This window comes from Cyprinodon variegatus, unplaced genomic scaffold, assembly GCF_000732505.1.
Source record: "Cyprinodon variegatus isolate N-32 unplaced genomic scaffold, C_variegatus-1.0 Scaffold987, whole genome shotgun sequence".
NCBI classification, from domain to species: domain Eukaryota; kingdom Metazoa; phylum Chordata; class Actinopteri; order Cyprinodontiformes; family Cyprinodontidae; genus Cyprinodon; species Cyprinodon variegatus.
This window is the reverse complement of record NW_015151440.1, coordinates 89,179-103,130: the sequence shown is the minus strand read 5'-3', so window position 1 is coordinate 103,130 and position 13,952 is coordinate 89,179. Positions and strand designations below refer to the sequence as shown.

The 13,952-nt window shown below is 41.2% G+C and overlaps 1 protein-coding gene across 5 annotated transcripts in view; it reads left to right on the top strand.

Annotated features, from left to right (window-relative positions):
• The first annotated feature begins 973 nt into the window (after positions 1 to 973).
• LOC107100558 (kinesin-like protein KIF13B) overlaps positions 974 to 13,952 on the top strand; it is a 42,446-nt gene continuing 29,467 nt past the window's right edge. For 2 of the 5 annotated variants that reach the window (XM_015399087.1, XM_015399088.1), the window contains exons 1-3: positions 975 to 1,234; positions 1,401 to 1,486; positions 10,090 to 10,183. In XM_015399087.1, the coding sequence (XP_015254573.1) occupies positions 1,417 to 1,486; positions 10,090 to 10,183 (164 nt within the window). In that variant the 5' untranslated portion in view covers positions 975 to 1,234; positions 1,401 to 1,416. Of the gene's footprint in view, positions 1,235 to 1,400; positions 1,487 to 10,089; positions 10,184 to 13,952 lie in introns of all 5 variants that reach the window. The other 3 variants (XR_001482023.1, XM_015399086.1, XM_015399085.1) reach the window with 3 other exon arrangements.

Below are 13,952 nucleotides of genomic sequence, written 5' to 3'. Positions count from 1 at the left end.
ATAGCCTATTTTGTTTCACGAGTTTGTGTTTTTTTCCGATGGTGCTAACCCTCCTCAGTAGTATCATACATAGTGTTAGTAGAGGTTTGTATTTTGGTTTTTTAATATAACAGGCAGAGAAAGAGGTCTGCATATGCATTCATTCAGGAGGAAATAATAGGAGAAACCTTGTGTTAGAAAATCATCAGAGTTTGTTTAGGTTACTTAGGTATTGAATAGATGTTCAGTTCTGTTGGGTTCCAGCACACAAAGGGGTGAGAGGAAATTAAATAGCAGACAAGATAGCTAAAAAGGCTTTAAGAAAGCAGAATATAGATCAGATTCCATTTGGAAAAGGGGAAGATAAATTAATAATTAAAAAGAAAGAAACAGAATTATGGCAAAAAATATGGGATGAAGATGAGAAAGGGAGAAAATTATATAGGGTTCAAAATCTGTAATTGTTAAAAAATTATGTAGGAAAAAAATTATAATTTATACTAGATTAAGAACTGGACATACCTACTTGAATGGGTTTTTGTTTGTACAAGGGAAGAAAAATAATTATTTATGTGAGGGTTGTGAAAGAAAAAATGTCGATCATGTTTTGATGGATTGCATTAAATGTGCAATTGAAAGAGAGGATGAGGAAGTAATTATGGAAAAGGGAGAGAATGGAGTATTAAATGAATTTTAGGGACAGATGGAGATAGAGAGGAAAATTTGGTTGCTAAAGTAGCATTGTTTTTATTTTTACATAACACAAAAATAAAAAATATAAAGAATATAGTAGGTGGTACTATAGACCTACACACCCATGTACAGTAGGTGGCGGTATGCATCTATAAGCTGTTTGCCATCCGCCAATCTAACAAAGAAGAAGAAGAGGAGGAGGAGGAGGTCTGCATGTTCGGCGCAGATCCACACGGTGGCGCCAAATCCCCTCCTTCGCCATGTCTTAAGTGTGAACCGAGGCAGCTGGAGAGGCTCAGACCTAAATCTGACAGTAAATCCATTTAGCCCGGAGGTGACATGGCCTGAATGATCTCTGCGGGAAGTTTCAGGAAATGCAACAGGTGGAGCAGCCGTGGGGAATAAAGCGTGGACTGCAGTCAGAGTTTTTAAAGTCAGCGGTGTTTTTAATAGAGGAGGGAGGGCGAGCAGGTGAAGCGGTGAACGGTGTGTCAGACCGCTGCTCTTATCCACACTCACCGCCGACAGGAACCGACCGGACCAGGAGGCAAACTATCTGACGGTTGGTCGGTTATTTTCCCCCGAATCTTTACCTCACAATGAAGTTACTGAACAAGTTTTAAGCGCCAGCAGGAAATGAGACGTTAATGTTGAGTAGAGCGACCTTTCTGTCCGTGTATTTAATTGTTTAAAGTTAACCAGAGTGTTTTGGTGGTGATTGCCTCCAGCAGGTCAGGTGCCACCATGGATGACAGCAGCCTGACTGACTCCAACGTTAAGGTCGCAGTGAGAGTGCGACCCATGAACAGGAGAGGTGAGCTGGAAAACAACACTTTAGAAAGAACACTAGCTGCTGATTCAGCTTTACTGGAAATCACTATTTAAAAAACATCTAAACTACCAAGGGCGGTTCTAGACTAAATGTACCAGGGGGCCAGGGGGGGCGCCTCGTTTTCATGGGGGAACAGAAAAGCAGGAAACAAAAAACAGGGTGAAGCATTCAAATGTATTAAAGTCGTAGGAAAGTCATAGTTAAATGTGAAATCATTCTGGCCTAAACATGTATATAAAGGCCTATTTATGCTTCTGATGCGTAGCCTCCCCACCATCAAATCTGTCTCTATGTGCGACCACGCCCCCCACACAGAGGTTTTGCAACCGGCGACGCACACCTCAAAAAAATCCTGACTACGAGTCAGACGGTCGTAAACCTGCGCAGACCTCAAGCGGAAGTGTGCAGACAAAAAGCAGCTGTGATTGGTCCTTGGTATGCCTTTCTGGTTGTCTGTGTAGTCGTCCTTCTCGATTCAGGGGCGCGCCATTTTTAAAAACCAAGGAACAACTACGATAGATAACCTACGCGTCCTCCTTTTGTCTTTTTGCCAACTCCATTAACAGAACCTGTTCCTCTTCGATGTCTAGCTACTCTAGATCCATCTCCGTGATATCTTGCAGATTTACCATTGTTGCTTTGGAAGATAAACACTCCCGCCGGCGCCACACAAGTACTTGTGACCATCCACCAAAGTTCTTGCAAGTTCTCGAATAGGCTCCCCCTTGCGCTTTGGTGAGGAACTGCTGTGCATCCCTAGAAATTCCAGACCGACGGTGCAGAAGCGTAAAAGCAAAACTGGTTCGCGACCAGACCCAATCAACATTTGATGCATGCGGTTGCAGCAGTCTAATCTGCCCCTAAGGCTACATTCTCACTGCCGCCTGAAGTGACCCAAATCCAATTATTTTTTTTGCCCATACGCGACCTGTGTCTGATCTTTTTGTGGCTGTCTGAACAACACAGGTCCAATTTTTTATTTTATTTATTTTTTCCCCCAATGCGACCCAGGCCGCTTGACTCTGTGGTTCTGAATCCGATATGAATCTGATCTTTTCAAATGCAACCTGGTCGCATTCATCCGACCTGAACGCCATTAATACCCGACAAAGGTAACTATTCGGCGTCTTCCTATGAAGAAACGGCAAGAAAAACAACAACCATGGCGGATGATGATGCGGAGAGCAGTATTTATGTTCAACCATCTTGAAAAGATTTTTATGGTAGGGAAAGATCACTAGATGCGCTCCAGCACTACCATCCATGTTTACTTCTGTAAACACAAAGCACGCTGGCCTGTGATGTCATTGTGTCCTCTGCTGCAAGTCGCATATATTTGGAAATGTGAACGGCAACGCAAAAAAATCAGATTTCACAAACAATCGGAATTGAGCATCAAGGCCTGCAATGTGAATATGGCCTAAATGTACTATTTATCCAGGGTTTCCGCAGGGTCATTAAAAATGATTAAAAGTCATTCAGTTATTATTTTTTAAAATTAAGGCCTTAATTGGCATTAAAATTCATTAAATGTGATTATCATGGCATTTAAAATGCTTTATTTAAAAAAAAAATTATAATAATAAGGCTAAGGAAAACAATTTCGTCAGATGTTATATTGCAATATATTTACGTGGAACTGCTCCTGAGAAGAAGCTTGAGGCGGATGAAAAGCTAGAGAATTGGGGGAAAATGCAAATTTCAACAAAAGTGACTGGAAAAAACAGAATCATGGGTACTTGTTGATGGCATAAAATTATTTCTAAGAGCATTAAAAAGCATTAAATTAGAGTTACCCATTCCTGTATAAACCCTGTTATCAGACTATATTGTCCCAAAATTTAGAAAATGTCCATTTAAAAAAAAAAAGTGTCTTAAAATCATTATCTTATGCAAACCAGTTAGTTATACGTCACCTTGTACACATGGAGCCTAGGCGGAAGTTCAATTGAATAAACTGATTGCTCCCCTATATCCACCTATGACTGAGCCAATCAGCTGTGAACCATGCCTCCACGAAAGCCAATCAGCATCCAAAGTTCATCTTAAAAGGCCTCCGATCCACAACTTGTCTGCTCCTGTGCGCAGGCAATGGATGCGCTGTATGACTTCGATTCAGATGACCCCGTTTCAACCCTCCTCCAGCCCCTCCTCCTCCATCTTAGTTAAAACTTCATCAGAGTTTCATTCCTCCCGTCTCTTACTGCGTTTCACGTCTCATTTCAACCGGTCTGGCAGAACACCGCCGTGTTGAGCCTGGTTCTAGCAGAGGTTTCTTCCCAACGGGGAGTTTTTCCTCTCCACTGTCATTTCATGCTTGCTCATCATGGACAGTTTCTCTAAACCTGTGTTATCCAAACCGGACTTCCATCTTCCAGGTCCCTGAGTATCAGCTCACGCAGTCCAGTGGATCTCCCCATAAAGCTCAGTAGACCGTCTCTCTAACCAGCAGTCTACAGACTGACCAACTTCATCTATCTCCACTCCTCCTCCAGTTTCAGGGGCCAGGACTTGATCTACAGGGGCACTGGGCCCTGTTTAGAGCTTCCCATGTAAACTCCCCAAAACCAGAGCTCTTCCGCTTGCTCATGCCTCTGGTGACGTCCCAAATAGCCACGTGAACTGATCGTCTAAAAAAAATGGGGGGTGGGAATAATAATGTTTGGTTTACAAAATGATCATGTTCATGTGGAGAATTTGTTTTAATAGTAATAAAAAAGATATAAAAAACTCAATCATGGGCAGTTCTAAATGGGTGGCCATCAGGGGCCAGTAGCCCTGTACTGAACTGGTCCAAACCCTCGTTATTGTCCCTGTACTGAAAGCACAAGTAGCAAACACATTAAATATCAATATTTGGATTTTTCTTGAAGTGTATTTTACCATAATTTAATAAGGAAGGATAATTTGTAGATGTAATAAGATAGTTTGTTTTAAATAAAAAAATAATAAATAACCCTCCGTTATCTTAAGTGCATATTGTTTTGCATTAAGAGCAGAAATACTCATTCCTTTGTCAGATCATCTTCTTTTCTTGCTCAAATTAAGGGCAAATGCACATATTTTAAGAACATTTTTACTTGTTTAGATCATTTTTTCAGTGCAACTAAATCCATTTCTTATGATGATATGTGATGACAGAAGAGACCGTTACTGATTCATGGACCAATTTAATGCTTTACCTGGACAGTTTACTTTAAAGATTATGTAGAAATTGTAGGCACACTGTCACAGTTTTGTCTGTTAGATAGCAAGTGTGCATCCATGTCGTTGTGGCTCAGTTCTTATACTAAACAATACTCTCGTGTGTTATTCTTTAGATCCAAGTCCCCATGAAAGAACATGAACCCCATCGTTGCCTCCTGGTAAAGTTTGTCTAGAAAGGCCACAATAATCTCTAAATCCATGTTTTATTTAGGTTGATAGAACAAGAGCTGCACAATATGTTCAATCTTAGTGTTTATTCTGATATTTTTGTGTGGGAAAACTGCATGGATGTAATTTGAAGTCTTATGCATGAAAGGCAAAGAAAGCATAGTAGGATGGATAGATGTGCAGCTTATCAAAACTTGTCCCTTTCCTACTTAGTCTGCACCAGTCAAATTGTTTTTTTAATCATCTTCATTTTCATTTTGAAAAGAACATTCCTGTTTTTTAAGGTGTTTGCTTGTATTCTGAACACCGGTAGCTAATCATTTGTTGTGTTTGTGAGACTCCAGGATGTAGTCAAGGCATGTCTGTCATGTGGTACTGAGCATCACAAAAAGAATAACTAACTTCCATTATTTCCAACTAACTTATTAATGGTGTTTTATTTTGAAAAATGACCAAATTCTCTCCATTAAACCCGCCTATCACTCACTGTTGAAGTTTGTTGGGAACAAGGCTTTACGCTTCTGCACCCCCAATCTATTAAAAATTAGTAATAATCAAAACTTTTTGTTTTTTGTTTTACCTTCTACAGAAATGTTGTCTGACATTAAATCATTCCTCTGATGGGGAAATTTAACCTCTAAAACCCACAGGAACTCGTGCCATTGCTTTTTAACCAGCTTGATTCAAGTTTTTGAGTGATCATGTGCAGCAACAGGTGGGGGACAGTCAGCTTTGCTTTTGGGTCTACTGAAAATGTGGAGATGCGGGGGTTATGAGGGGGTTTGAAGTGCTTAAAATCATCGGGAGGATTATCTCTGAGGGGAGAGTTTCCTTTTTTTTGTGAAGGCCGTCAGAATTAATCTGGCTCTAAATTGTAAACTCCAGCTGATTGGCCTCTTGTGATGTCATCAGTAGGGCTGGGTGTTTTCTCCAAACTCCTGAATCGATTCGATTTTGATTCATGCAGCTCTAAATCGATTAATTTCGATTCGATCTGTTTTTACAATAATGAAGGGTTCAGCTGTGTTTCAAAACACTCATGTATTTTTTTTTTTCCTGTCATATTAAACACAAAGTGCAAACTTGTAAATCGGACAGCTTAAACTTGAGATGTGAACAAAACCTCAAGAGTGCAAACTGGTTTGTGAAAAGTGAAAAAGCCTCACTCGAGCAAGCAGACGTGACACAGCAGACATGCTTGAGCTGCATTATCTCCACTGTACAAACCATATTAGCAGCGTTGTCTGTAACAACTACAGGGTGTTTGCTGCTCAGCCCCCATTTGTTAATGTCCTCAGTCAACCTATTGGCTATATTTGCAGCTGTCTGGCTTGAAGTCATCTTGAGAGCATCTTTCCTGCTCATCTGAATGTGAACGTCACACGCGTCACTATAAAACTAATCGATCTCATTCCCTAGACATCGATTTTGTAAGTAAGTGTAAAGGAATAGATTCAAAAATTTATTAAATCGTTTTTTTGGGTTTTTTTTTAACCCAGCCTTATTCATCAGCCCAAATACAAACAAACCGTACCAGTAGGTTCAGGAAAAAAGTGTTTTGTGAAACCCAGATTTTTTCTCTCCATCCATGTTTGTGTTGTTGGTGTAAGTTTTGTTAGTGAGTGAAATAAGCACCACTGGATCGTATCTTTACTGTAAATAAGGCGCCCCTCTTTTCTTATCATGGGCCTGTGAGGAGCGTTCAGGAAATCCCACACCCACTCCCAGTGGGGAGCAGCCAAGCATGGGCCACCTTGGGCGGGTTTCCATGACAGTTTCTATGGATTTGGGACCATTTTAAAGGCTTTTCTGCTCTTAAAAGTTAGAAGCAGGTTTAGCCTGGTCTGGCAGGAGGCCTGCAGTCTAGAAGCAATAAAAACATTATGAGGCCGTCATCTTCAGGAGGTGCTGCATGTTTAATGCACTATTTAATGAATTCCCAGAATCAGCAGCATCAGATTCTCCTTCCATTCATCTAACATCCAACCGCTGAGGCCTCGTGGCTTAAATCCAGCAATGACAGGAAGTGTGGTCGCTGACTCCGCCTCCTGGTTCAGGTAGGAATGAGGAAGAGAAGGTGTGACCAGACTCAGTAGTGAACGTTTGTTTGTTCAGGCAGGTCCTGGGTGACTCATCAGCAGTGCTGCTATTTCCTGTGTGTCTGTTTTGGGATAACGAGGAACTGGCTCACACCTCAGTGACTGCCACCTGTCACCCTGCAGAGCGAGAGTCAGGCCCGAACCTTTATATAATGGTTCCACTTACTCAGGACTAATGCTGACTCAGAGAATCTAAATGTATGCTGTTGTTTTTTCATTATGTTTCCCATTAGTGGTGGCTAACATCAGATGACCGTCTGATATTAGGGTTGTTGAGCTGACTCAGCAGCTTCTATTCCAGATACTTCAGCTTCATTTATCCCTGCATAGTTTGTGTGCTTTACCCAAGTCATGCTGTCACTCTTTATTGATTCTTTTTATATATGTTTTGTCTAAGTTTATCAAAACACGCAGAGATTAAAAGTGGAACCAAAAATTTCAAATCGTCTTTGACAGAACTCGGGAAAAGTTGCGCAAGCTATAAAAAATCAATAAAATACTTATCTTTAGTGCGACCAGCTGATTTAGGAATTTTTGGTTCCCATGCGAGGCTGGTTGTTGCAAGAGGAGTGTCAGGTCTAAGCACCTAAAACATCATACATACATACTGGGAAAGAAAGAAGGCATAGAGACAATTAATTTAGCTTTACTCGTGAGGAGAGTAGGAAGAGACTGCGGAGTTTACAAATCTCCAACCCACTCTGCCGGTCTTCAGCTTTCTCCTCGCTATTTATTGAAGTCAGGGGATGTCCCTAATTACACAAGCTGAGGTTTAACTAAGGGAAAGGGAACAAAATATCTTACTTTAAACCTCAGCACATATGTTAAAACAAAGCATGTGGTTGTTTTACAATTGAATTGTTCCAAGAACACATGTTTAGAAGAAATGTGATAGAGGCTGTTCAGGCCTCTATCACAACCCGTCCGTTGCATGACCTTTATATGGAACGATCTTTAGCAAGAGTTAATAAACGATGTATCACACATTATACATCATAATAGTTCATTAGTACACAACCCATGAAACACAAATATAAATAAAATATTTCTAACAAGGAGACTTTTCTTATTTCGTTAGAGCAACATTTTTATTAATTTCTTGAAATCTAACAATGGAAACAACAATGTGGCTATATCAGGGAAATACCACTGTCTCTATTAGAAAAGACAAAGTTTTCACATTAAAGGTCTGGTTATATTCCCACAGCAGTCTGTCACAGTTAGCTTGTCGCAGGTATGATGCAGATATGCCCAATTTTGAAGCGTGGTCTGCGCTATGTTATTCTACCCCCAACGTAAGAGGGACAATCAAGAACTAGCCAGGATTGTGGGTGTCTGTGTGTCAGTTTGACGAGCTTGTTCGCCGTCTACAAACCCTCATCCAGCGCCAGACAACGCACAGTTCGCCTGCAAGTGTTCCTGAATAACAGAACTGCAAACTAGCATCCTGCATGGTGTCTGGGATAGCATCCAAGGTGTGCCAGGCACTGTGGAAGGCACTACAGCCAGAGTCTCTGCCATTAGTGCTAAACAGGAAATACTCATAGCGTAGAGCGGATGTAGAATATGCCAATCAGAGGCCTCCTGTCTGCGGCCACCTACAGTTTTGGAGAGGGGAGGGGGCATATCTGCCGTAACTGCGACACATGCAGACAATCTGGTTTCTGAGCATAACCAGGCTTAAGTTCTCTAGGACCGTTTATTCATTTTAAGGAAAACAAATATTCAACTTTTGTTTTTAAAGGTCATATCTATTTTTTATCAAATAAAAATTACATAAAAGTGATATACCCACTTTCATTGTAATAATTATACAGAAAAGGGTCCCACATATATAAATGTACTGGTTACAATGTCAATGTTGCAGGAAAGGATTCTGCACCAATAGGAAAGGGTCAAAGTCACATGAGACGGAGGGTCCTTCTAAAAAGCTTTCACAGGGTCAACTGTAAGATCGATATCCAGGCTAGGAAAGGAACTTCAGAGCTCTGCTGAATCCAGAAAGCCTTACAGACATTGCCACAGACATGCACATGAATGACGTTGGTTAAATTGGATCTGCAACCTTCCAGGAAAGATCTACAATATAAAAAAGTTGCTCTAATATAGAGAAAGTCTAAAGCTCTCTGTTATGGAACCAAAAATATATGTAGGTGTGAACATTGTGTCCCACAGAGTACATGTGGAGAAATAATTGCTGAGTTTGAATTCAGGGGCTGCGTCCTTCGAGGGCAGATTCGTAGGCCAATTACGTCATAGCGTTGCATCAAGATCTGTTTGGATTCCAAGACATTATTTGGCCTACAAATGCATCCTCCTTTTGCCTGTTTTGAAGGGTGGGTCCGGTGTATCCTACTTAGCCTTGGGTATCCCGGGATTCATTCAAGTCCAGTATCGGGTATTGCAGACTAAAAAAGAACCCAAACGACTTCCCATTCCTAAGGGGCGGATCCATTCTTTCAGGTCCAGAAAAGACAAAACAAGTGTTTTTGGTTCACTCTATAAAGCCTCGAACTCAACGCTATTTCTGACATTTTGAATTGAAAAAGCTTTCTGGATGGAACGCGAAAAGTAAAAGTTTAGTAGATTATTTTTCAACTTTTTTGGAGTGACTATGATCTGGATGACTTAGAATCTTGACCAGCAAAGTAAAGAAACCTACAAAATGTTCTTTGGATCTGCTATTATTTTAAAATGGTTTTATTAAAATGGTTTATGTGAAACAGGTTAATGGTAATTAAAATAGTTTTGTTTTCCAAAAAAAAGTATTTTTGGGCCTGCAACGACTTTTCTCATGTTATTATAACCATGTTGCAAAAAATGTATGGACCCCACTAGCTGTAATGCTCTGGTCTACATTCTTGATTCGCTCTTATGTCTTTATAAAAAAGAATATGAAGCACGGTGGTGTTAGCATCATGCTGTTGGGATGTTTTGCTTCAGCAAAGATGAAGTGGGCCGGTGTGGATGGAAAAGATGGACTGAATAAAAAACCAGATGCTACAATAGAAGGTTAATGTGTTAGAATTAAGACAAAGCCCAATCCATAGAAAAAAGGTCAGTGAACGTCTTCATCCAGTCTAATTCAGAGGGTTTTTTTTCTAAATGCAGAAAGAGAGCTGAAAACCAAATGTGTGGTGGAGATGGAGGGGAACCAGACCGTTCTGCATTCAGCCATCAGTAACGTGAACAAGGGAGACCCCAGGTAAGCCACAGAAGTTGATGTTGCTCCTCCAGTGACTCCTAGATGTAGAAAAGAGAGAATGATGTTAAATCTTGATTAATGGAAAGTAGAGACTGCAGCGGAATCCTTAATTTAGATTCTTTATGTTTAGAAGCTGTTTCCTAATATATAGACTATTGTTCCTTCTGTTAAAGCAGTGATTCAGTTGAATAATATAGAAACATGTTGGTTAGAAGTACAGAAAAGTATAAATAAAAAGTATCTTTCCCAAAAATTAATTTATCTTTTAAGAAGTTGTGAGGCAGTTTTATCATGAAATAACCAGACCAGGTGTCCGCTGGGAGCATAAAACCAAAGGCACAGGATCAAACAGCGATCGATTGTTCTTACTGCTTAATGTCAGTGTGTTAATATAAGAAAAGAAGGGAATTTACCTTATTTATACATAAATGTTCTATATGGACGTCCAAACCTTTCTCAGGTGGCTTTCAGCAGGAGCTATTTTATCCCCAGGCGCTTTTTCTAAGACTAATTAATACCTCAGATTAAATTGATGGGTGTTTTTTTTTGCTCTTCATTCATTGTATCTTTAATAACGTTCTGATCAGAACAGCATTAGCAGTTAAATGTCCTTTACAATCATTTAAAAGCCAGAGGTCTGTTTCCAAGGTGGATGTTAAAGCCCCACCTGTAAAATATCTATATAAGAGCAATATAATCTCAGTTTGAATCCAGCTGCATTGTGAAAGAGGTTTAATGAAGAAAAAATGGAATTATGGAGACCAAGCGATACAGCAGGGAGGACAGAGGAGAAGCTGTGGATGGTGACTCTGGAGGAGCTGCAGAGATCCTCCGCTCAGGGGATGTTTAAGGTCAATAAAGGTCACCTTAATGGAAAAAGTTTTATCGATTCCTTTACAAAGCCATAAACCAGTATAAGTAACACTAAATGGCGTTTTCACCGTATTTCCGGACTATAGAGCGCACCTCACTATAAGCCGTGCCCATAATTTAAAAACAAAAAGAACTGACACATTTAGGCCGCTAATATCTACTGAACTGTCCCCACCAAACCTGTAGGGGGAGCTCTACATATAGCCCCTGGAGTAGGGATGAAGAAGAATGCTAGCTCCTGTTAGCGTGGTGGCTCGCAGAATTAGGAACTTCTACTGAAAGATGGGCTTTCGTCGCCTCTTTATTTCAGTTATTTATTTTCAGTTGAGCCCAGTCTCCTTATTGGTTCGGAAGCTTTAATGCAGAAAATAAATGCTAAAATGGGTGAATTCAGGAGATTTGTTCTCCGTGGTGCGTGCTGCTAGCATGTTCTTGTGCTAAATGAAAATTAGCCCCTTATTCTTCTATTTCCAACTTTTACCTTCCCCCCTCTGGCGGTTATGGAAAAGTCAACAGAAAAATCTCACGTTCTTAAAAGCCACATGGTTCAAAGCGTGGGAAAAAAGTAGTGGGTTAAGGGCTGGTTATACTCCCGCAGCAGTGTGTCGCAGTGAGCTTATCGCAAGTATGATGCAGTTTTTTTTAATTTATGCTCAATTGTGAAGCGTGGTCTGCGCTATGTTATTCCACGCCACAACTCAGGAGGAACAGTCAGGAACCAGCTGTGGGTCTAGATATGGCCGAGGTGGCGAGGAACTGGGGGCAAGTTTGTGCGACAACCTAGGGACATGAGGGCGAAAAAGAGCAGGGATCCAGGTGGAAAAAAGGGTCCCAGAATTGTTGCGCACCTCGCTCTTCTAGCTGGTCCAACTCCATTAGTCGTGTTCCACAAACAAACAGGAAATACGCATAGCATAGAGCAGATGTAGTTTTGACCAATCAGAGGCCTCCTGTCTGTGGTCACCTACAATTATGGAGAGGTGCAGCAGAATGTCTGCGGAAGGAGGGGGCATATCTGCGTTAACTGTGACACACACAGTTACGACCTGGTTCCTGAGCAAATATAGTCTGGAAAATACGGTACGTCTTAGAACTGTCCAGTCAAAGTCTAGATCCAAATCCAGTTGGGTAGCTTTGGCAGAACCCCAAAATCACTGTTCAGAAGTTCTCTGTTCAGTCTGGTCGGACCAGAGCTGCTTTCTAAGAAGAACTTGCTCAGATTTAGATTTTTTTATACGTAGAAAGCTGAGATGGGAAATGTGGAGTCAACCGGTCATCTCCATGTCATGTATTTGTTCTACCCAGCCACTGAAGCAGATGAGTCCAATCTTCACTGTGACTTAACCTGTGCAGATTGGACTCACCTGGTTAATTGGCTGGGTAGATTAAATACATGACATGGAGATGACTTGTTGACTCCACATTACCCATGTCTGGTAGAAACCAGCTATAGACAGCACCTTAAGGACTTCCAGCCACACTTTTCAGATTCTTTGTTAAATCTGTGTATCATTTCTACTTCACCCTCACAGTTGGTCACATAATATCCCACTAGAAGTTTTTATTTTTCAATGCTGATAGCCTTTTCTGGTTTTTTATATCACATCTGAGCTAAAGGATTAGTCCCGGTCCATTCTTCCTCTGATTGGTGGAAACTGTAGCTTGGTTTAGATCCAGCAGCCTGGAGGACATTTCTCTATCTTCCCTCTCTTTACAGAAGGTGTGTCTGTTGCTCAGGTACTATTAACCCTTCAGTACAGGAGAGGAAAAACGCTGCAAGGAATCTGGTTAGATTTGCTTATTTCTTTCAGAGCCTGATGATGCATTCTAATTGTAAAATCAGCGCGTTTTAAACCGGTCGCTCAACAAGGGTGACTCCTTTACTGAGCAGCTGAGCTAGATTTTCCCCTGGAGGTTTATCATCCAGTCTCACACCTCCTTGCTCAGTATTTCCTACAGGACTCTCTCCTGCAGGCAGAAGGGTGGGACTCTCTTTGTCCAAACATAAAAGCCTTGAATTTCATAATTACTCTTTGCATTTTTCTGCCGTGCGTGTGAGTTTTATCTGCCACAACATGCTCCAGCAGAGGTATGTTTCTCCCTTTGGGGATTGACGTGAACAAGTCCTGCAGGCTCAAGGCAAAACATGCAGCTTCATGGTTGCAGAACAGCACAAAGGTCAAAGAAAAAAACACTGAAAGGTGAACTGCTTTGTTGAGCCAGTTTTTAGGTTTTTATCTGCAGAGAGATAAGATCTGCTTGATGATAAAAGGTGACCTAATGAGTTTGTTTCCTGTCCGTGAATTTCGAGTCCATTAGAGTTTTTTACAGACAAGAAGGGGGATTAATACCGAGTCGTCTCCTTTAACAGGTTTGACCTGAATGTTTGGCGGATGTTCTGACATGAAGCGACTCATTAACACCTGACTCTGTAAACTACTGTGGATACTAGGGAGGGCAGAATCCAGTTTAGCTGTTCAGGGCTGCATGCTGGTGGTCAGGGACTTTCCTCCTCCCCTTGATGTGACTCCTCGGTGATCCGAGGCACGGCCAGTTATCTCAGGAATGTTCTGGCCAGCGCAGGAGAAAGGAAGACTTAATGTTGCTCTTTCATAGAGCAGTGAGTTCTCACACAGAGGCCTTGTTTCATTACAGCTCATCTGTTTGTGTGGCTAGGACTACAAGCCCTAAATAGCTATTTCTGCCTGGGTGAAGGTAATCGTTGATGCATTTAAGGGTGCAGAAAAGTGTTATTTCTGCACACAAAGTTGTGCTTTTTGACTGTTTCTCCAGCAGCGACACTGCATCTTTTGACTGCACACAGCGGTTTTCATGGAAACTGGAGCTCAGATTTCTGTGAAGCCATCCTGCCTGCCATGAAACCAGTGCTTCAGTT